The sequence below is a fragment of the Micropterus dolomieu genome, linkage group LG17 (assembly GCF_021292245.1).
Source record: "Micropterus dolomieu isolate WLL.071019.BEF.003 ecotype Adirondacks linkage group LG17, ASM2129224v1, whole genome shotgun sequence".
Lineage (NCBI taxonomy): Eukaryota > Metazoa > Chordata > Actinopteri > Centrarchiformes > Centrarchidae > Micropterus > Micropterus dolomieu.
In genome coordinates this window covers 30111399-30136158 of record NC_060166.1, presented here as the reverse complement: position 1 = coordinate 30136158, position 24760 = coordinate 30111399, and the positions used below count along the sequence as shown (strand labels likewise).

The following is a 24760-nucleotide window of genomic DNA, read 5'->3' as shown; positions in this document are numbered from 1 at the left end:
AACGATGAAATGTGTGCTGTTCTCACATTCTTCCTCTGTATGTACACATAAACAACAAGGCAGGGAAATATAAAAGGAATTTATTTTATTGTTTGGGTACATTATTGTTCAGTGTACATGCTCACATCTGAAACAAATTTTACGTGCTTGATAACTCTCCCACCCCGCAGACATCTACACGTCAATACCGATTTATATTCATAGCGGCAAGTGCTATGTAGCTCCACATAGGGGACACAGGAAGTGACATATAACACCTTCATGCGGCGTCATAACCGCGTTGCAAATTCACAGCCGCACCGGCAGAGCTCCAGAATATGCAACTCGGCCGGCTCACGCGCAGACGCGCTTACAAGTGCGAGGGCCCGCCCAACGCTGCTTGCAGCTTTAATTTCTTTGTTGCTCTCCTTCTCCTCCTCCTCCTTCTTCTTCTTTTCCTCTGAAGAATAGGGTTATGTTCTCCGCATTCCTCCTCCTGTCTTCTGTGTAAGACATAGAAGTACAGTAACTAGCCTTCAGTAAATCATTTCGACTGGTTAAGTGCAGTTAAGTTAACTTTAAATTGACTCCACCACCACACATAAAACACAGCTTAATAGCAATCACATTTAACAGAAGCATAAAATTCTTCTTAATGGTAACTGTCAAAATTAGTTTATTTGTTAGTCACCACCACTAGCTTAAGAGCTTTAGCCTATATCATATTAACACTACATAAATAAGCCTATCGGCTAACGGACTTTTACTCTCCTCATAGCTTAACAAATTACATGTATTATTCATAATATTTCTTACTCACCGCTGGTTAAGTCACTGCATCTCCTGACACAACACAACGGTTGAATTTTCATCCTGAATGGCGTTTTTGTTGAAACAGCTAAAAACAGCACAGCAACGAGCTACTCCGTGTGGGAGCATTTACCGTAAATACTCGAATATGAGTGCACTCCAGATTTAGCTGTGGCTAACTGACCATGTGGCTCTCAGAAACAACGGCTCACTTTCCTACAGTTCTGTGCCCGTATAAGCCGCTAATTGAAAACTATGTAGGTCAGAGTGAAAAGAAGGAAGACATGGCTGGTAGTATTGTCTTCAAACAGAGTTGCTAAACAGCATGTAAGATGCAAAAAACATATTACAAATATATATTATGAACATTTGGAGAAAAGCAATACAGGGCTAAAAGTTATTAAAAGTATATATATATATAAAAGTATTGTGATGTGTACATGTTACCTTTGTTCAAGGACCTGAATTTCTGTGGCTTCTGGAATGACATCAAGATGCTCATCTCTGTAAAGAATAACCAGAGCAAGTTGTGTAAATCCCACATATGCTCATTCAAGTAGATATAGACCAAAAATAAAATAACACACTAATCATAAAGTTCATGTTTCTAATCAAAGCTATTAGGACAAAATTAATATATTGTTATGCATGACTTACCGGTCTGTTCCACTAGAAGCACCAATGCTAGACAATGCTGGAGCTGGGACTTTGCAAAGGTTTTCTCTTCAAGGGAGTCGATGTTGCAGGACCTGTCTCGTAGCCACTACTAATAAAGGAGAGCTTCTACTACTACCTAACGTTAGTAGTTAGAAACGTACAACTTCTTCTTGCTCTTGCTCCATTTATGTTATATTAAGTTGTTGCAGTTAAACTGCCATCCTTTTAATTAACACCTAAAACACTGCTGAGGGTGCAACTGTGTGTACACGTTCTCACAGTTAGCCATGGTTTTCGTTCACTTTCTGTGTCATGCACCACCATGCACCTGGAATGCTTTGATGTGGGAAGTCGGAACCCAGCATAACTCCTTCTAAACTTTCTACCAATCATAACCCTCTTCCAGGGACAGCATATCCACACTGAAGATTGGTATCAGTCATTGGCTGCTTGACCTGACTTAGTGGGCGGGCCACAACACATTGATTAAGGAAGAGGAAGGAAAAAGCAATACACATAGGTCTCTAAGGGAAAAGCAATGACAATAGGTCTCCTTGGGGAAAGGCAAAAGCAAATGTATGTATTTATTCTTTTATTCATTCATTCTTTCTTTGATATATTTCTGCATTTATTTATTTATTCTTTTATTCATTCATTCTTTCTTTGATATATTTCCACATTTATTTATTTATTCTTTTATTCATTCATTCTTTCTTGCATTTATTTCCCCATTTATTTATTTATTCTTTCATTCATTCATTCTTTCTTGCATTTATTTCCCCATTTATTTACTTATTCTTTCATTCAGTTCTGTCACTTTGGATGTTCCATACACCTCCAGTCTGCTCAAAAATAATAACTACTGCCAAAAAATCTAATTATTAATTAAAGAAATTGCCAATTCTGAGAAGCTAAAAACTGCTACAAAAAAGTTGAAATTCTTAAAATATAAAATACGCCAATTTGCCATCTCATTCAGTAAAATAATTTTATAAGATAGTGAAAAACAAGAAGTAGATATTATTAATCAGTTAAATATGTACTGTAATAAACCAAACCCAACTGAAGACGATAGACAGAAGAAGAACAAGTCATAAGGCCTGAGGGGCCTTCATTATATCCAGAGCTAAGTGGAAGGAGGGGGGGGGGGGCAACTGGCGACCTGTCCAGGGTGTACCCCGCCTTTCGCCCGATGCCAGCTGGGATTGGCTCCAGCCCCCCGCGGATAAGCGGTTGATGATGGATAGCCTCAAGGATGCCCCATCTCACCATACCTGTCACAGAAATGCTAGCAATCTATCTTAAAAACTGTAATGATATTGAAAAACTTAATGTACTTGCAGATGACACAACAATATTCTTAAAAGTTAGATACCAAACACACCAAAACTAAAAAATTCTGTGAAAAGTGTGAATTGCTGGGTGTACACGACACTTCACTTTTACCCAGCCTATTCCAATGCCCTTCCAGACAAACTGATTAAATCTATCAACCAAATCAACCTAAATTTCATTTGGAGAAACAGACCACATTATATGAAGAAAAGCAGTATGATTAAAGACACAAAGGATGGAGGCCTAAAAGTTATTGATTTTGACTGCCTAAATTGAACCTTAAAAATAAATTGGTTAAAGTACTGGATCAACACACAACAGCTCCTTTTCGTACTGTATTCAGCACAGGAATTTCTTCTTAGAGCAGACTTTATTGTTGACAAATTACCTATATCATTGTCAGAGTTTCACAGACAAATATGTTATATGCACATAACTTCTCACCCCACACCTCTGTACAACAGATATGTTTTGCACTGTAATACATCTCTGTTCTTTGAAGATTGGTTTGGGAGAAATATCTGGTCCATAGCCGACTTAATGGATACCAATGGACATTTTTGAAATTATGAAAAATTTTGCATCAAACATAATTTCAAACCCTTAAAAACAGACTTTACTAAATTACATAGAGCACTACCCCAAGAATTTGTCTTTCTAACAAGAAATATTTTGGCATATATCCAATTCACAATTGGCCCCACTATCAATTCAAGGGATCTTTGTTCTGGGTAGAAAAAGCACTAATCACTATATTAGAAATTGTTTTACTGAATACCTTTTCCCTAACATCCTACAAAAGTTTGATAATGATTCAATTACTAAACGAAGAACAATGTACCGCACACTTCCTACACCCCCCCCCCCTCCCCCCCACCCATCCTAAGTGAAAGAAACACACTTCAAAGTAATGCACAACATTCATTGCTCTAAAGACTTGGCATTGGTATAGATGATAACACATATACATTTTGCGAAAATTATGTCGAAACTACAGACCATGTGTTTTTCTCATGTAATGTGATACAGACAAACTCTGAAAGGTCCTAAAGCACAAAAAATATGATACCCTAAAACACTTCCCAACTGAGGTAAATAGCTAGTTATAATTTCCTACAGTTTATTTATTTAAATGTTTCTCTGAATGTTTCTTTCCTTTTATAAATCATCTTTATTTTTGTTACTAAGACTACATATATATTTCCTATGTTTGTATTAAGAGCTGCTCCCTCTGGCTATATTTTCTTTGTATCCTACTCTGAAGGAACAGACTTTATTTTTGCAGCCATGTTTGTTTGTAAATCTGGATATTTTCAATAAAGAAAAAAAAGTAGTATAAACAGAAGCAGTCCGCAGGCTTTAGTTCCACCACAGAACTTGACCCTGGTATGTGCCACATACTGCTTAATGTTAGCATGAGTTTGTGGTATTTTCCAAGGATTTTGACTGAGGATTGAAGAGAATGACTCATATTGCCTCAGCTACATTCAAAGTATGTACACAAGAAGATAACAGTTGGTCACTGATTAGCAGCATTCCTCACTCCGGGGGAGAGCGAAGGGGAGGAGGTCCTGTCTGTGCCATCAGCAAATGTGAAAACAGTGGGGGGGTACACACACACACACATAGATGAGGTGGGTAAACAAGTGTGCCATTCCTTGTTTTTCCAGGGCTCTGATGGAGAGCTGAGCATTTGAATGACTCATGGACAAACTTTTCGCTAAGATCTGCTGCTGGTGTGCAACTTGATGCTCGGTCAAAGAGTGTCATGACCTCTGACAGGACAGGACAGAGGGGGAGAAGGGAAAAAGACAGGTTTTTAGACTGATTCCAGACCTGGAGACCGGAGTTCTCTCTTCATCCCTTATTTTATTTTTAGCAATACAATCAAGATCCCAACACACAGACTGATAAAACGAAATTAAATAGGTCGCAAAATAAACATTCTTCTTAAGAGACAAACTAAACAGAAATATGTTGGATTCATGAGGAAGCTTTGATGACATTTAGCTGCCTGAAAACAAAATTGTTTTCCTCACTAATGTCTTTAACATACACATTTAGCATAACATCTTAATTCAATTTGTATCAGTTAACATTTGATGTGTTTATTTCTGCTAAATGAACTTCTTAACCGTACCACAGTAGCTCACTGTTCTCTCAGACGTGTCATCCTCGTTACAGATTGCGTACATTTCACATGTATACTGCTGATTCTTGGAAACATGCACGTGTCAAACTTAGCCTAACCTAATTAAGTGAACCATTTGAGTCATTAATGTTTTATTTAATAAAACAAATATTAACTTGGTTGTAATAATACTTTCTACAGCTAATCATAAATTAGTATCACATTAGGACATGTCTTGTAGCTCAGCCTTTGATATTCTCTAATCTTCCTTGTTTTTTTATAATATCCCCAGTATGTTAAAGTCTGTAATTAAATTCATTATAGCATCAGCGCAGTATGGCCTTTAAAAACAAACCCTTGTGTGTCACACAGAGGTGTTAGAGCAGATAAAGCCCTCTTCGTTAGCAGATGAGTTGACTGAAGCAGCATGTATTTGTGTACTCTGGTATCTCTATTATACTTTATTGGCCCATCATCAGGCCCATTTGTGCCTTTTGCCCACTTTTTAGTACTGCGGCTCTCAGCGGGGTGTCACATGGTTGCTATTGGCCCCTGAAAGCCTTGTTTATCCCAAATGAAAGGGCCATTAGGGCCCATTAGAGCAGGCCATCAGTGAGGATCCTCACACCTTCTGTAATGCGCTGCACACTCCGTCAGTGCATCACTCGAGAGTGTCTTCTTAAGTTCAATAATATTAAAAAGAGTACAGTCTATTTGAGATAACCATTGTTATGATTTGGCGCTTTATAAATAAAATATTATTGAATCTTAATCCATGCACTACAATATTACAGAGGCGAATAATTGAAATTCATAAAGCAGCCTATTTTTCAGTAGCACATTTTAAAAAAAAATCATTTTTCATAATTTTCGATAAGAGATGGAACAATCTGAATGGTGTGTTGTTTTTTATAAAAATCAATGAAGACCTAGCCTAATCATGCGCATTCTTTAAAACACTGGCCCAGTAATGGCCCCTCACCCCTGCAGCCTGTTGCTCTCACTGATGAGCACATTGTGAAGCCTTCTCCCTTATCTAAATATTGCCACACTGCGGGGTGGTGAGAAATCTCAAACCGCCAGGTTGTCTGTAAAAACAGCATGGAGAAAAGTTTGACACCATCTGTGCGAAAGGCAGCAGGGAGCAACAGTAAACTAATTAACAAGAGAAAATTAGAAGTTCCATCGTACATTAGTGAGTTTCATATATCATAGGACAATTACAGGTTCATTATAGTGCCCACACTTAACTTATCAGCTACAACATTATAGGAATTGCAGGGTGAGATTCACTGTGTCAGTATAAAGGAGGCCACAATGCAATATCTTCCATATGTTTACGGCCTGCAGCGTAGGCCTGCAGCATCATCCTTCCCAGTGTCATTGTTTGTACTGTGTTGTATACTCCATGAAGTAACAGAAAAAGTAGGCATACCCTACAGTAAATTATTTTTATGTTCCCACATTGTTACTCCCTCATTCCCTAACTTTACCCCTTGTTCCCTTGTCCCTTGTCTGCAGGCCTATTGGTATACTGTTTTTTCACAGGTTTGAGGAAAAATGTTTGTGAAAGTCAGGGTTTTGGTACTGGTCCTATCTAGCCCTCACTTTGCACACCTCGTTTCATCATTTCTCTAGTTTTATACATTTCTGTGGCTAGCATTGTGTTAGTGCTTGCCATTTAGGTCACACATCCAGTATATATTTGACTTTAACCTGCTTTAAAATTCTAAACGATGATAATATTCTGTATTGTTTTAAGCGGGACCCCCCACCCCCGAGCAGCAGTGCTATATAAACACAGCCTCTCTCTCTCTCTCTCCGCCACAGACAGCGTTTCTCCAGCTGCAGTCCGGCCCTGCATAAAGGAAGCAGAACCAAGAAAAGGCGTTTCGGTAGAGAAGCAGGAGGGATGACTTCCGTATGCTTAGTCCTTCGGCAGTCGTCCTTCGGCGCAGTAACGTTACCGTGGTCGGTAGCAGACGGCAGGTACGTAACTTTACTGACCTGAGGGCTAAGTGCTGATGAAGTAACGTTAGTTGTTAGCTAACGTTGCAGCAAAGTACTGGCTGAAATATAACATGGTAGTTTTAATACACTCCATCGTTCCATCGTGTTTCTCGTGCAGTCACAGGGGTTGCTAGGCGACAGTAGCCATCCACAGTGCCGTGAACCGTGTTGTGTGTTTATCAGAAGTCACAGTCACGTTTAGAAAGGCTTTTTTGTTTGCTTGTTAGATACTCTGCTCAACTGTCTTAAAATACCTATCTCAACTTCCAACTACAGGACAACTTTAGATTACCAGAGGCGTTCCTCAGCCAAATGAAGGGTCGCTCACCTTGACCATCTTAAGTCCCATCATGGATAGAATGATATAGGACTATTCGGAGTTTTCACGTGACGTCATATTCTAAGGAAAACGCTTCCTCGGAAGGCAAACAAGCGTTATTTCCCGCTGCCTGCCAACCAATATGCAAGTGATACACGGTTACTTTGAGTTTGTTACTTTTTGCGTTGCCAAAATGCTGGATGGTTGTTGTGCTTTCGGATTTACCAAGGAGGAGACAAGCCTGAGCTGTGTTAGGTGAGGGATTCCCCACAAGGTAAAATTAAACATTACCGCAGTGGAGCGCGGCAGGGCCCTGGCGGTTTATAACTGTAACCTTATATGGATCGGATGTGGCCGACATTTGCACTTTGTGTTCATATCTGTCTTTTTCTTAAGTTGAAAGGTGATCCAAATAAAATTTGACTGCTTTTGCAGCGTCTCTATGGGGAGTCGTGGTGTGTGTCTGTGTCTGTTTTGCCCTCCAGGTCATCGCGCATGTCACGTGACTGAAAACTATGAATATGACTATGTCATAGAGGAATCCAGTCCTTAAACAAAGTCCTGTTCAGTCTGTGCTTTCTTATAGAGTTAGTCAGGTGGAGTCTTGTCATTTAAAAAAGTTGCAGACAACAGGATGCAAAGTCAGTATCAGAGATGGAGGGATGTTGTTACAGTAGCCTAGGATCAGCTCCACCGTAAATTACAACTCCAGGTAGACGTATTTTAGTACTTTTAGTATTTAATGAAGCATGTAAAAGTGGGCACATGTTTTGTTGTATTGTAATCAGTCCTCTCTTGTGTTCCCATCCTTGCAGCCAGACGTCCATGTGGAGACCGTGGTTATCCAGCAGCAGGGAGGGACTGGAGCCATGCCCAAGGAACAAGCTGTCTTGTGTAAGATACAACACTGACTCACTCTCACTTACTGTTTTTTTAATAGTCTTGGTTCTCAAAATACTGGCATGTGCAAATGAAACACATTTTATCCCACACGGGCAGTTTAAAGTACAAACAGTCATTTCCAAAACTAAGAATAAGAGTAAGAGAACTACCAAAACCTCTTTCTACACTTCGCTATGACCCCAACTGACATTTTACCACCCCAAATTTTATTTGCTCCAAATTTAAGGTCTGGATGAGTAAAACACCAGAGTGACACCAGTCTGCAGTGACACGTCTAATGTAAAGTGACACGGTAAATGTGAGAGGCACAGAGGCACCACAGCTGAGGGGAAATTCCCACAGTCACTCTGGGGAGCCACACCTCATTACATTGCCACTCCCTTCACACACGCAGGTGACGCGTTAATACTTCCCTGGCCAGTCCCATTTTAAAGGCATTTTTGAGAAGGCATGGTAAATGTAATCTCCACACTATAGTGGAGTGGTGTCTGTCTGCTGTTTGCTGCTCAGCAGGTAGTGTATGGTGGCTTTTCACAGCTTGTTCTCTAAAAACAGCTGCCTGCTGCACCCGAGTATTATACTGTAAGCAGTGGGAGCGAACCAGAACAGCTGAACAATGAGCTGAAACTCACTTTAAAGCTCTGTAAAGCCAGGGAGCTGCAGATACAGCTGATTCTGCTTTTTCCTGAATTCACAATGTTTAGACTTGCTGATTTACTACTACTACTACTTGAGTACAAACCACCAGTGTTGAAGTATTGATGCTGACACTCACAGTGACAATATGCACTTACTCCCTTTGTCTCTGACGCCCTCAGCCTTACTCAAGACCCACAGTGCCAGGCTGCCTCTCGTCAGACGGGAAACCTCAGGCCTTCCAGCACCCTGTCAGGTCTGTATCCTCACTGTTTCTACATGTTTCCATTCTTACATATGGATGCTGCCTTCTGTCAGTACTGTAGTTTAATTGAGCTATGTGACAACATCTATTTTTGTTATTTAACTGTTCACCCTGGTGACCCTCTTCAAAATGAGATGATGCATCTCAAGAGGCTATTATTCTTTAATAATAAATAAAATTCAGTTTAACCCTTAGATTCAAAACACAAGCAAGAATACCTTCCCAGTTAGTACTGCTTGATTACCATCAGTACTGGGAACCACATGTGTTTAATACTTAACATGTCTGTGGTTTGGACCCCCTTATTATTAACAACCTTTCTCTCTCAAACAGGCTTTTCTGGCCCAAATCCAAGTCATTTGACTATCTGTACAGCGATGGAGAGGCACTGCTGAGGAACTTCCCTATTCAGGCAACCATCAGCTTTTATGATGAGTCTGACAGTGAAGACCAGGATGAGGAGGACTGGGAGGAGGATGGCAACTCTGAGGAGTGCCTCAAACAGCAGTCTCATGTCACCTCCTTCAACTGAGTGGCACAGAGCCTCTCTGTCTTTTATTTTTTCTTTTTGTCAGATTAGTACACACTGGAAGAGCAAAGATAAGAAAGACTAATCCACTTTTTGTCTTACAATTCAGCATGATTGTGTTTCAAGAAGTCGTCTGCCTTCATACCTCTCTAACAGGTGTGACCTAAGGCCCTCAGATATGCTTAGAGGATTAATCCTGCAACACTGGGGCAAACATTTAAAGATTTGAGGGGAGCAGAATCTCAAACTAATGTGTAGAATTAGTATGAATTATACTACCCACTGTACAGTAGTATGCAGAATATGTTACACACTGTTCTTGTTTCAGTGTGTGGTGAGAGAGGGAAGCCTCAGCGGTGTCATGTTCTCTCTTTTTGGGATAGTTATGTTTCAGTCAGTCTCAGGGTCTGATCCTTCCCAGTGTACATAGATTGTACTTTCCACACTTTTTTAACTTATGATGTACATAACTTGTAAATAAAAACATATTTATGTTGACTTATTTTTTTATACATTTGTGCATCAGTCTCAGTGTGTACTGTCCAAATAATGTCCCAACTAAAAATAAAAGAACCTATTTTGGGAATGAAGAACGTGTGCTTTGTTCTTTATTTATTGTGGCGAGGAGGTTTTCACTACTGCTAGATGTCCTTACATCCCTTTAATTATTAGCCACTGCTTCTGATTGACTGGAGGGAGTGGAGGTCTGCTCTCCATCTCTTAAGAGGGTAGGTTAAAGACAAAGAGGAGACAAAAAGTAGAAACATTAGGGGAAATGAGAGGCAGGAAAAACATACAGACAAAGTTAAACATTGGGAAAGAAAGGAATAGAAAAATACAGGTGGGCCAAAGAGCAAAGAAACTGCACTACATTTAAAACAGGCCTATATTGAAAGCTGTCCTGTATGTGGGCTATAATACCTTGTCCTAAATGAATTATATTAAGAAAATAGAATACAGTCTCAACAACTGAATATGTAAACACTGCACATCAATAAATATTTGCTGCTTGTAGGTACAACCTTTTCAGCCATCTGTAAACAGAGAGCACGTGTATTTTACCTTTCACATAATCTGCCGTAATAACTACTTTCAATGTAGCATATTCACATCTAGTTTATCCCTGTACCAGCACTCTTTCAATCTATCTAAAGCTACGAGAGCCATTTCTCAACCACCATCGGGCTCTAAAACCTGGCGTCTACGATACAGTGACCTGCAGTTGAATGCATCTAATACTACAACAAGTACTTGCATGAATTGTTTTGGTAGAGATATAAGTAAGTAAAGTGTAGTACTTGATCCCATTTAAGGGTCAACCATAGACCTTTGCATGGGTCCCCCTGGGCCTTGGGCCGGGGTCATCTGTACCCTTTGACCCTCCCTGACAGCGGGCCTGATCATCAGTACTTTTGCATCTGTTTCAGCGCTGGCCCTGAATTTGACGGTATTAATCAAACCAACAATGGTAGCGAGTTTTACCCAGTCAGGTATTGAATAGGACAAGTCTTCACAGAATGCGGGTGGGATCACCGGGCCGGACAGGGGGGCAGACACGGGGATAGGGGGGCACAAACAGACAGCACAGAGAAAGGACAACACCTGCAAGAGAAGGGGGATGGAAGGTGGGGACAACAGGGAATAGCAGAGGGAAACACCAATTGCAGAAAGCAACGAAACCTGCAATAGAACAGAGAGGGGGGCTTGGGGAGGAGAAAAACAAAAACAAACAAACAAACAAAAATAAAATAAAAATAAAAATAATAATAATAAAAGACAACCAGCCGAACAGCAGCCATAAACAGCTGACATAGTAAGACAACTAAGAGAAAAATGGAAACAAGAAACAATCACGCACACTAAATAAGCAACACAGCACAGCCATGAGAGCTGGAATAATAACAATTAATTTAAATAAGTAACTGAAAGAAAAGCATCAGGAATAATTCTACCAGGGACAACCTAAATTTGTTTGTGTCTATGTGTGAGACTGTGTGTGTCTGTATGTGTGTGTGTGTGTGTGTATGTGTGTGCATAAGCCTGTTAAAGAATGTAGTTCTTAGTGAGAGTGGGACTGTGCCACACCAACCCCAGCAAAAGGCAGGCAAGAACCCCAATAACCAATGTGTACAAAATATTGAATGTCATTGCTTTCTCAATGACCACTTAAGGCCGGATTTACTAACATCCTGAATAAAGAGTACTAAATTGCGTGTGCATTCTAAAATATTGCATGTGCAATTTTAGTACCTGTTATGGGTGATTTACTAAGAATTCTTGCGTAGAAAAACACAATGGAGGTGGCCGTATTTAAATGAGGATTTTGCGTGTTTTAATGGTTTCCGCCATGGAGGGGGGAGGGAAAGAATAAAAAAAAAAATGAGGTCAGCTGCCATTGGAGGGTTGCTGAAATAGGCATACTTCACTACAAACTCATCACTGCAGCACAGAAGTGGATGGACCACATCTGTTTTACATGGACTCTGCACACTGCTCTACACACATGCAATGTATGACCACCAATAATTGTAGCTCAGAGAAGTGCCGCTTCATAGATAGGTGGTGAGGAGAGACTGCCAATACAATAAAGTAGCAGTGTGTGCTGCATCTTATTTTTAATGACATTATATCTTGCAGTTTTATGGCCCACAGGTACATTTTTTGGTATTGTAGCCATTGGCAGATCGATCAAAAAGTTCATTTTGGACCCTGGATGAATGTTGTGAAAGAACAGATTGTTAATCAGAAAATTGCTTTAATTTGAATTTTGATTGTACAGCAATGACACAATTGCACACAATGCAATACAAATACAATACAGACATTGACAATTTTACAGCTGGTAAACATTGCAAACTGCTCCAACTTTCTATTTTCAGCATAAGCTTAAGTTGGAGTAATCAGTCCTCCTCCTCCACCCCCTTGAGGAAACTTCACAACAGTTTGAATTGATCTTTTCTTTGCCAGGCATTCGTCACATTATGGGAAAACTGTACATTCAGGAAGTGCAGAGAATGACAGCTGATGGTTAGTTCCACATGCTTATAGACAACAATGCTTTAAATGACTGAAGTGCCAGCATAGGAAAAAATGCATGAGTGCCTGGTAAAGACAACAAGACTCAACCTAAAATCTTGTCCACAAAAACACTAGTCATCTATATCATGGCAGGCGTAGAGGCACTTGTTACATGGACCTTTTTGAAAAAGTAACTGCATCACTTGTAGGAGTGAGGAAATGGCTTGAAAGTGTTATTTCCTTCCAAAAAGCAGTATGTGTGTGCATGGTAGATTGTAAGCTGTGGGATGCTTTGGTGGAGGCCAGAGGCAGGACCGAGGCCTGTGGTGAGCACTCAGGTGGGTCGCTTACAGAAAGTTTTGGTCCAAACCTTTCAGATGGTCTTCAGCGCTGTCATCAAGGTTCAATAAATGAGCATTAAAAATCTATATTTTACTTACAAATGTTATATAAATACAATTGAAGTCAATTCATGCTATTCTCATGCTAATAGTGCATATTGCTTTTAATGATGAATGCCAATAATGTCATAAAGCAGTTCATTTAAGTAGAGATGCACTGATCGACTGGCCAAATATGTGACTGACATATCCAAAGTTCTACGGTTGAGAAAATGTAGATCCAAAATGAATGACTGTTTGACAGCAAGGTAAAGCTCTTAAAACATTACACACAACACAAAGCATACACTTCCGTTCTGATGCTGACCGTGTCCACAGCTGTACACTGCTAGTTGTGGTTTTTTGGGCAACTTTTTAAGAAATACAGCTGACAAATAAAGTTAGCAGAGCAGACAGATACAGGGAGCGAGAGACAGACAGAGACGGGTGGAGATGGGTGTAGGTAGGTGCAAGGTGAGCAGATTAAAGCAGTTTCAGAGGAAACACTAAAATAAGGTGGAGAATTAAGCAGAATTAAAATAGTGAGATAAGAAATAACCTACTCGAAATAGGGTCATGTATTCTTTCAAATGCAATATACAATTAAAGCTGCAAGCAGCGTTGGGCGTGCCCTCGCACGTGTAGCGCGTTGGGGTGTGAAGCGGCCTTATCAATTGTGTGAAATTTGGTAGAGACATGAGCATGTACACTGAAGTTACAACAACTTCTTGTGTCATAGCGAAGAGTTGATTTTGACGCCACGCCACGGACACGCCCATTGACGAAAACTCACAGATAGCACTACTTTTCATCGTCAATGCCTTTAGAAGGCACAGCAGAAATTTGAAGTCGACCCAACTAAATCCCTAGGAGGAGGAGTTAAAGTACGGAGTGTGTAAATCATCCAAAAATTACCATAAAATCAAAAATGGCTGACTTCCTGTTGAGTTTAGGGTATGGGTTCTTTTTTGTGTGTCTTGAAAAAAAAAAAAATCCTTACAGTTTCAATAGGGACCTCGCACGGTTCGTGCTCGGGCCCTAAATATACCCTCTGTTCCGCCACAGTTACACTGACCTTCTGTGGAAAGTCAGAATTCTTAGAAAGAAAGAAAATCAGAATTGGCAGGTCGGACCTTAAGAAAATGGAACTAGGGTTCGGCCAAGAAAATCAGTGCATCTCTCATCTCATTTAACTGCTGTATGCAAACATTTCGTTACCTACTGCCTTATGGAAGCACACTGTAGTAGTGCTGACACTATTCACTGATTGACATAAAATAAATGGACAACCATTTTCCAGTGTTTTTATAGACAAAAGTGTCAAATATCTGTTGGGTTTTCAAATGTGGTTATTTTTGTCCTCTCAGATCCGTCTGATCAGAGCCAAGCTTATTCTGTTTCTCAGACCCTACACTGCAGTTGAAAGACTAGATTTTAAATTCCCAACTTAACACAGTACTGTTTTTATCAAATAGCTGTACATCCTTTCAGTGTTTGGCATTTCATTTTCCACAACCAACCGTGAAAAGATCTTTGTATTTTGAAATGTTCGGGTCTGATTAATAAAGCCTCAACATATCAGACATATGACCATTTTGAGAAATGTGTTTTTCAAGGCTGGGAATGCCAGCAACAGAAATGTAAATGACTTTTTTACTTTGCTGCTTTTGCAGCTACATTTTTTCGCTTGAAGGTAATGATTCATGAAACCCATTCAAAACTTCCCAACCAAAATTAACTATGGTCAATCTAAAGCAGCTTTTGAGAAACCTGCAGCCATCCCACCTGAGGCCTTATAGTTCCCACAGGGTCCATTGTCTTCAAGATTTTAGCTGAGCCCACCAACACACAGCTCAGACAGATATAGAGTACCAGCATTAAGGACACTTAATAATGTGCTGGTGATGGCAACATATTTATTAATTAGCACTGGCGTTGTGCTTTTTGCATTCCGTTTGCTTTTACACAACCATGAATCACATGTCAGAGCCATCAACACAATGTTACACTCACCACGAAACCTTTTTTTAGGGATCCATCAATATTAATACATGTTTGGACACCAGAACAGTTGACTAAAGTGTTTTAGCAGCTATGAACATGTTTCAGTCAAAATCAGAATGCTGTGTGTCCTGTGACAGGAAACAAAGCAGCTTGACTTTCAAATGATTTCCCACACAGGACTGCAGATCTGTAGTGGAGAAAAATAACACTTTTTGTTTGGCTGATGAGGTTAAGTAGTGGTCTAAATCCTTATCCCTCGCTAAAATGGCATATCAGCATCCATATCAGTGCATTCCTAATTTACATTGGTTAGCTGACCTTCCTAAGCCTCTTTGGTCCAACATTTTTGGTTGTACAGTGGACATTTTGAATCAAACTATATTAACCTCACTGGAAATGTAATATTTAACCACATAAGTCAAATAAACATTTGACTTTGTAAAGGCTCAGTTATTCTTGACATTGTGGCTTGATTTAAAAGCTCATAGGTAGCTTATGTACACTAAATTTAAACCAAACAATTACATTTCTGGAAATGCAGCACATTCCAATCTCTTGAGAGACTAATGGTCTCAAAATATTATCACTTTCTTCAACAAAATTTTTGAAGCCGAGGGAATGACCTCACCCCACTAATTCTAGCATTTTGAACATATGAACAAGGGTTTTGCTTATATGATTTGGGATGAGTACCGATCCATTCTGTTACATTTGGAGAAAAGCACGCAATGTCGAGCTCAGAAGGTACTTCATTATGCATAGTGTAATGCAAAACTGCCCTAGCCTGGTATCTCAGGACGATGGAAGAGCAGTCGATTGTTGTATACCTTTCATGTTCACAACCCCTTGAGGCTGGTGTTATTTCAAATTAAAGTTGGTCAAATGGTGTCTGAAAATACTTTTCATGGTTTGTTTTGATCTGCTAACCAGTCAGATGGATCGTAGTTACAGTAATACCTAAAAGTGCCTGAAAATCTAAATATTCACATTAAAGTCATTGTCAATTTTGAGACTAAAAGATACATTTCCTCCATCTTGTTCTTCAAGCATGTGAAGTGAAATGCTGAGTGATTAAGAGCCTCTGCTATTGAAAAGGCTGTTCGATAGTGATCAGTGGGGGCAGGGTTGCCAGGTCTACACTTTGGGCGGGCCCTCGCACTTGTAGCGCGTCCGGGTGTGAGCCGGCCGAGTTGCACATTCTGGAGCTCTGCCGGTGCGGCTGTGAATTTGCTACGCGGTTCCGACGCCGCATGAAGGTGCTATATGTCACTTCCTGTGTCCCCTATGTGGAGCTACATAGCACTTGCCGCTATGAATATAAATCGGTATTGGTGTGTAGATGACTGTGGGGTGGGAGAGTTATCAAGCACGTAAAGTTTTGTTCAGATGTGAGCATGCACACTGAAGTTACAACAACTTCCTGGGTCATGGCGAAGAGTTGATCTTTGACGCCACGCAACGGACACGCCCATTGACGAAAACTCACAGATTTCACCATGTACACTGAAGTTACAACAACTTCCTGTTTCATGGCGAATCATCGACGCCACAGACACGCCCATTGACGAAAACTTGCAAATAGCACAACTTTTCATCTTCAATGCCTTTAGAAGGCACAGCAGAAATTTGACGTCGATCCGACTAAATCCCTAGGAGGAGGAGTTAAAGTACGAAGTGTGTAAATCATCCAGAAATGGCTGTAAAGTTCAAAATGGCCGACTTCCTGTTGAGTTTAGGCTATGGGTTCTTAAGGCTTTTTTGTGCGTCTTGATATGATACATGTCCCCAGAAAATTTCATGCATTTCATGGTTGAACGTGAACGAGGGGCTAATTTATTCCAATTTTCTAGGTGGCGCTAGCGAGTCATTTTGTCACGCCCATGCGCGAAACCCATAAAATACGAAATTTTTCACCACTTCTTACATGTGTGCAAAGTTTGGTGAGTTTTCGAGTTTGTTTAGGCCCCCAATATTGAGCTTACTTTGCAGAAAAAAGAATAAAAAAAATCTTTACATACTGATACTCGCCACCCGCTGGAGCCCGCCTCTCGATCCCAACGCTGATAATCAGTGAAGTTCCCCAGTAATTACACAAAGGAATGGGAAAGTCAAAATGGAAAGAAAGAATGAATAAAACGTGTGGCTGATGTAGGATGATATCAAAGCTATTTGTCGTCGTGAGTATATAATTAAATGTTTTGAATTAACAGGATAAGGTGTTACAAATTAAATAAGATAAAGAACAGTAAAAACACTGCCTATTTACACATGTATTTACTGCAAGTATATGATTAAAATCTAGTGAAGCAACATGGTAAGGTGTTTCAGCTGAAATAACGATATTGCATTAACTACAGTAAAAGCAGAACATTCATGTTGTCCAGGCAGGGAGGCAGCCAAGAGAAAGCAGGTTAGTTTGTGTGATCTGGTCTAACTACACGTTCACAGAGCTACATTTTATTCATGATAATAAACGCTATCTAATTACACATGGCCATTTTAGGAGCTAGGTGAAAGAACTGTTCAGGAAAACCTGCTTTCAGTGTTTCGTAAACAACTGTGCGTATTTGCTGATCCATGCAGCACTTTGACTTCAGTTGGCCAAGGTATCCCTTTTCTGCTACGATACACTTTAGTGTTGTTCATCCTATATCCTATATTTTAAATGCATCTCTGACAGGAAAATGAACATTTGTTGCCATTGAGGAGATGAGTTTACAGCTTGGTGTACAGGGAGGAGGGCTATGTCAACTGATTAACAAAAAAGGGAAAGCTCATCAGATTGAGTAGTTTTACTCAGGGAGAGATGTCAGCGCGCTTGTGCCAGTACCAAACAGGGCCAGTTACTTTGCACCAACCATGGAGCAAAACAAGTCTGCTAACAAAAAGGCAACATCCAAACTGCCTAATTCAATAGTTGTGGAAATGTAACGACTGAAAGGCTTAGCTGTCAGAACCCTCCACAGCCATGACAGTACATACACAAAGTATTTACCCTACTTACACAATTAACAATGTTTATAGTTTACATCATTACTGATCACCCAAGTGTCATGTCTAACTACCATTAAAAAATAATAATAATAATGTCGCTGATACATTTGGTCCAATGGAGCTAATGAGCCTCAAGCAACACTGTACAGGACAGTTTACACACCTCTCTCATGTCTCCAGGCAACAAGCTGCTTCCCCTCACAGCTAAATCCTTGTAGCAAAGCCAGTTTCCTCATCATTAATCATTTGCTTGTAATTTTTTGCAAACATGCTGATATGCCATTGTTGCTGCCGTTAATATGGACACAATTACTCTGTACATACACTAACAATGACACTAAACACCCCAGGTCAAAAAGTAGTGCATTTAAACAAAATCTTAGACATTGACCCCAGGGAGTCACACAACAGGGACAAAGAGAGAAATCCTTCACCTTAAATGGAAAAGTTCAAAATGCATGTGTATGTGGATGCTCTTTATGTTGAATTTTAAGGAAGATTTTGGCTTGTATCTTTGCCCACTCCTTTTTATAGTTTTTCTATCTCATTAATGTCAACTGTGTCAACCTTTAAAAAAAGGGTTATGCCTAACCCTTCAGCTCGTTCAACTTCAAACATCAGTCGACAAGTTAAATGTGTCACATCATTGTGAAAAAGAAAGCACTAAGGCAGCTTACAAAGATGCATTCGAAAAATAAATATGGGGCTATGAACTTTTACATTTTTACGTTCACGTCCTCTTAATACACATTTAGGAAACCACTGAGATGAGACAAGATCTTTTCTGCCTTCTGCTACTTATTTCTGGCTATACTAATATGATGGATGATAAACAGCGGTTCAGTGAAGGAAATGTGAGAACCTGCAGTCACGCTGGAAGTGTTTGAATGAATGCACGTGTGAATATGAGAATGAAAATGTGTGTTGGTGTGGGTCAGTCAAACACAGACTGAGCTGGCAAAATTGACATGTCTGTCACTGTGTTTGCCTGGTAGAGCTGCCATCCACTCATTTGTTTGGATGATGTTTTTTTTTCCAGAGGTCATAGGTTCAGATGAGGATCTCCACCATGTCGTTGTCCACTTCCTGTTGGGTGGGCAGAGCTGGAGGAGGGGCCTGTTGCTGTGGGTGGGACTGGACAGGGAACCTCCGCTCCAGGGTGCTGCTGTGAAACACTGGCACATCTACACAGAGATGACAAAGAACATCCAAAATATGATCCATCAGCATTTCTGATGATCTGGTCTGTCTGTATTATAAACCTTTAATCATGGAGGTTAACCAGTACTTGTTATACAGCACAGTAAACAAAAATCCTTCTTTATTCACTCTACATGCACTACATTATTGTCCACCATTTCATGCCAGTGTGACATTTATGCTCATCGTAGAGCCTCAAACATGTAATGTACACTACTTTCTGCTATCAATCCCACAATGCAACATGTCACATTTCATAGATGGGAAAATTACTGACTCTACACCTGTCACTGATGATACAAGATGATGACTAGTCATAAGTGTCCAAAATTCACAGTTTACTGCTCACCATACAGTAAACTACTGAGCTTCTGTTATACAGGAAGTAGTGAGTGAACAAGGAAGTGAGTTGTTACACGGCCATGACTACCCTCAATGGCCTCCTGATTCAGCCAATAGGAGGCCACAAAAGGTGAAGTGCCATGGCTGTATCACATCAATCATTACAACTGAATGCAATCCTTGTCATGATTAAAATTACCCAGCATTCATAGTATGCAACATTTTGTGTGGTTCTACACACTGAAACATGCCAGACCAAAGCTTATAGAACATTAGTAATGTTTACAATATCACATATACATTTATTACATGATGTTATTCATACATTTTTTTGTATATTTAGAATAAGCTGAATTATTTCTTGTCTTATTCATCGTTGCTCCTGCAAACTCACCTTGTAATTCTTGTATTTCTAAGAATTACAGGAATATGAGAACTCTTTTTCTAGTGGCTACAGATGTGGTGAATGAGTACACTGGGAAGATGTAGGTACGTGAATTTGTCCATGTTGTGAGTGTACTGGGACAGACCTTGTATCTGTCAGGTGTGTTGCTGCTGCCTCCTGCCTGGAACTTTGGGTTAGATGTCATTACTTGTAGTAGTTGAAAGAATTCATTCATTTATTTAAAAATGTGTCAAACTACTAAAATTAGGTCAGTAAGAGATTGACAATGCTGATCATTTGTTCATTGGTTCTATTCAACATACTGTATTACTAGAAAGCATCCTGACTGGAAACATCACTAACATGGGATGTGCACGGCCCAGGACTGGAGGGCTCTGCAGCGGGTGATTCAAACTGCTCAGAAGATCATTGGTACCCATCTCAGCATCAGCCTGTTCACCCTGCTGCATTCTGGGAAGAGATATAGAAGTTTCTGCTGCCGCACCACCAGACTGCAGAGCAGCTTCTTCCCCCAAGCTATCAGGCTCTTAAACTCTAATTCATCCTCAGCACTGCTCCACTGATGATAGTTTACAACATAGTTATATTGTGACAATAAACCTACCTACCTGATTCATGACACAGTGCACAACCCACTGACAGTATATTAATAATTTCTGCTTGTCTGTTTTGTCTCATTCTAATCTGAATATCTTCAGACAGTTGAAGACTTGGACTCTGGGAAAATGTGATGGAAATTTTATAGACTACACAACTCATTGAGACAATAGTCTGAATTGATACTGAAAACGTGTCGCTTCACTGGGGTCCATTGGGGTCCTAAACCTACATTTGGAGGTGCTCAAAGACTCTTGAGACTCTTAAAACAACTATGCGTGAGACGTGTGAGACCACTCTCCAACTGAGGCATGGTGGTGTGATCAGAGCCTTAAACATCTGTCAGACAGTGTGACCTGACCTGCTATGCGGTCAGGGATGTAGACAGGACTGGGACTGGATAGGCGGGCAGGCAGCGTCATGCTCTGCAGGGCTGGAGTGCTGGGCTTGCTGGTGTCCTGACTCTGGCCCTTCTCGGTTTGCGTGCAGCTGTCTCTGCTGCCTGTCTTCGAGTGGCCTGCGGTCATCGGGGTGGAAGGAAGCACTGGGGAGGGGGATGATGAGATAGACTCTGTCCTCAGAGACTCTGTACGAAACTCAGGACCCAGCAGAACCCCTGGAGGAACATGTGAAGAGAACAATTGTTACTCCAAACCACTGACAGCAGCACACCTACAAGTGACTGTAAATGCTGCATATTTGTATAGCGCTTTTGTAGTCTTTTCTCAAACAGAAACTGACATTCACACACATTCATACATAGGCAGAACAGCCACCAGGGGCAATTCAGGGTTCAGTATCTTGCCCAAGGACACTTCGACATGCAGCCTGGAGGAGCCGGGGATTGAACGGCCAACCTTTCGATTAACGGGCAACCCACTCTTCCTCCTGAGCCACAGCCGCCCCGGAAACTGTCTGTTTCACCCACAGCAAGAGATGCTGTTCTTACCCAGGCTGCCCTTCCAGCTGGTGTCCTTGCGTTCTTCGGTAATGGGCGAGCTACTAAGTCCTAGGCTGTGGGAGAGCAGTCCTGAACCACCGGAGCCAGTGTTGGAGATGGACATCAGAGACTTGGACGGCCTCATGGCAGATGGCGCGTCTGACTTGATGGGTTCCTTTCTGGAGCGCTGGTGAAGCACCTTGATCATAGCGTCCTTCTCTATGATCTGGGCATGGAGATTCTTTATCCTGGATTAGGCAGACAGAGGACCAGAATGGAGCCACAGTTACTGCATGTTAGACCCTGAGAGCTTTGACAACTCTAGTTCAGTTTATGTGGTCCAGACTACAGAAAAGAACGACCGATTGTTTCCCTTGGTCTGCTCCATGTTCATGCTCATGTTGATTTTTACTGAAGAATCAAGATGAGTAAACATAAAGTCAAATAGACTGACAAGTAACTCATTTGTTTTGGTGATGTCATGCTGCATTATCAGCGCTACATGGACACAGGTAGGGAGATAAAAGTACGGAGACCAACAACGGGTCTTATGTGTTTATTTACCACTTTGGTGTCACAAAGAGCTCACCGAGAAAGAACTGATGCATTACATATAAGTCGAGACTGCAATTGGACCTCACCTGTCATTAGTAATAGCAAGGGTTCTGCTAAAATACACAACACACCTCTGTTTGATTTCATTCTTCCTGACTGCCAGAAGCAGTGCTCACAGTTTGAGCAGAAGCAGGGTAAATGTAACCGTAAGCAGGGGCTGTTTGAGCGCGAGGACAGGGATTTAGGGAAAGTGCTACAAAATCAGAACATACAACAAAACACAAAGTGCTTACGGACAAAAATATTCTGATTCATGACACAGTGCACAACCCACACCAATTTCCCTTTATAAATCCCTATCAACTCAAAAGTTAGAGAAGGTGAGTGAGAATCTTGTCCCACCCTTTTAATGTCCGTAGTTGCCTATAAACAGTCAGTGAAACATCTGTAAAGGTTCAGTGTGTAATATTTCTGATGATCTATTGACAGAAATGCAATATACGATCCATAACTATGTTTCGGTGGTGTGTAAAGACCTTACATAATGAACTGAGGTTTTAATTACCTTAGAATTAGCCATTTCTATCTACATAGCCATGGCTCCCCCCTCACATTGATGTCGACCATGTTGTGCTGCCATGTTTCTAGAGTAGATTAAAAAAACGGACAAACTGACGCTTTTTCATTTCCACAGTATCCAGGCAGAGGGAAAAAATAAGGCTACAGACTATTTATTGTCGTTCAGAATTTTTCAAAGTAAAAGCTCTCAATTCAACTCAATATAGAGCATTGCTGCAAAAACATTCTTGTGCTTTTATTTTGTAGGCAAATCCCCTAAAGAGGAAGTGATTATGTGAGTAACTGTTGCTGCCATGTCTGAGATCTATTTCAGCACGGCTATCAAAGCATTTTTTTATTTATATTTTTGCCGCTATGAAAGTGCCGTAATCTGGCAGCAGGCCAGATGTTATTGCTGGAGGGCAGTTTTGGCGAGGGTCCATAATCACAGAGAGAATTATTGTGTTTCCCTTGTCAATGTTTGTATAAACTTTATCTAATGTGTGGTTTATAATGGACTGTGGTGCAGAAACAGTGACGGTGTTTCACACTCTTGGCTTACATTTTCCATGTTATCTCAAGTCACAATAACATATGGTTTATGGTTTTACTAAATAATATTTCTTAATAAATCTACCTAAAGAAATCTCATTTCTTGACTGGCCATTCTCTGCTGTCTTAGAAGAGACACCTTTTGTGCTCTGTCAGTCACCTTGCAATTCGCAACCTCACCACCAGAGATGCCACTAAATCACACACTGAAAAACATACAGACTGCATAAAGACAAGGACAGCAAATTCTGACAGAAAACCTAAAAAAAAATTTCCACCCATAGTGAGAGTAAAATTCTTAGGGAGGTTAAAGCAGGAGAGAAGAAGTTGTTTGGTGTACAAAGTGTTTGGCCCGGAGGAAAGGGGACACCAGAGCTCCACTCCCTTGATGAGCGACTTGTAGGAGTGAAAAGTAGTGAGGGAGGTGGAGGGGTGTATTCCCTCATTTGAAAAGGGAGTAAACCAAAAGCATATTTTCCATACCTTGTGATTTTACAAGCGCCGCATCACATCCACATGCTGGCGCACACGGCTCAAAGGCCTGGGGATAGGGCAACGAAGATGTGACAACATTATATGAAACTATGCTCTGCATTTGCGTGACTGAGGCATCAAAAATGGCCTCAGTGAAAATGGCATCTGTCCTACTGTATTTATGAGAATACAGTTCATAGCATGCAAGAATTAATAACAGATCAAATTAAATGTGATTCCTGATTAAAAATATCTGAGGTGTTCTAAATCAACTGAAACTCCAGGGGGTATCAGTGAAATACCATAAGATCACATTTTAAATAAATGATCTTATTTCTTTTGCACACTTGAGAGAATGGTGTTCAAACAGGTGTTTGTTTATTCGTTTAAGAATGGCTTTAATCTGTTTTTGCACATTAGGTCATAATAACTTAAATAACACTCAGAGGTAATATTTCAATATACACTGCTCAAAAAAGTAAAGGAAACACTTAAACAACACAATGTAACTCCAAGTCAATCACACTCCTGTGAAATCAAACTGTCCACTTAGGAAGCAACACTGATTGACAATCAATTTCACATACTGTTGTGCAAATGGAATAGACAACAGGTGGAAATTATAGGCAATTAGCAAGACACCCCCAATAAAGGAGTGGTTCTGCAGGCGGTGACCACAGACCACTTCTCAGTTCCTATGCTTCCTGGCTGATGTTTTGGTCACTTTTGAATGTTGGCGGTGCTTTCACTCTAGTGGTAGCATGAGACGGAGTCTACAACCCACACAAGTGGCTCAGGTAGTGCAGCTCATCCAGGATGTCACATCAATGCGAGCTGTGGCAAGAAGGTTTGCTGTGTCTGTCAGCGTAGTGTCCAGAGCATGGAGGCGCTACCAGGAGACAGGCCAGTACATCAGGAGACGTGGAGGAGGCTGTAGGAGGGCAACAACCCAGCAGCAGGACCGCTACCTCTGCCTTTGTGCAAGGAGGAGCAGGAGGAGCACTGCCCTGCAAAATGACCTCCAGCAGGCCACAAATGTGCATGTGTCTGCTCAAACGGTCATAAACAGACTCCATGAGGGTGGTATGAGGGCCCGACGTCCACAGGTGGGGGTTGTCCTTACAGCCCAACACCGTGCAGGATGCAAGATTGGCAAATTCGCTGAG

General features: G+C 40.8%; 3 protein-coding genes across 12 annotated transcripts in view; 1 reads left to right on the top strand and 2 right to left on the bottom strand.

Moving 5' to 3' along the window:
- The window catches only part of nbeab (neurobeachin b), a 272282-nt gene that overhangs the window by 166838 nt on the left and 80684 nt on the right, over positions 1-24760 (bottom strand). The window lies entirely within an intron of this gene.
- Positions 6700-10164, top strand: LOC123985579 (protein ripply1-like). Of its 2 annotated transcripts, none has more exons than XM_046073218.1 (4): positions 6700-6901; positions 8057-8135; positions 8963-9036; positions 9379-10164. In XM_046073218.1, the coding sequence occupies exons 1-4, from the start codon at positions 6825-6827 to the stop codon at positions 9575-9577; spliced, it is 429 nt and encodes a 142-aa protein (XP_045929174.1). In that variant the 5' UTR covers positions 6700-6824; the 3' UTR covers positions 9578-10164. The 2 variants fall into 2 exon arrangements, with proteins under 2 accessions (XP_045929174.1, XP_045929173.1); XM_046073217.1 differs by lacking the exon at positions 6700-6901 and adding an exon at positions 6976-7496.
- On the bottom strand, positions 16872-21700 carry LOC123985578 (angiomotin-like). Its single transcript, XM_046073216.1, has 3 exons — positions 21465-21700; positions 20877-21131; positions 16872-19154 (listed from the first exon to the last, which is right to left on the bottom strand). The coding sequence occupies exons 1-3, from the start codon at positions 21661-21663 to the stop codon at positions 19021-19023; spliced, it is 588 nt and encodes a 195-aa protein (XP_045929172.1). The 5' UTR covers positions 21664-21700; the 3' UTR covers positions 16872-19020.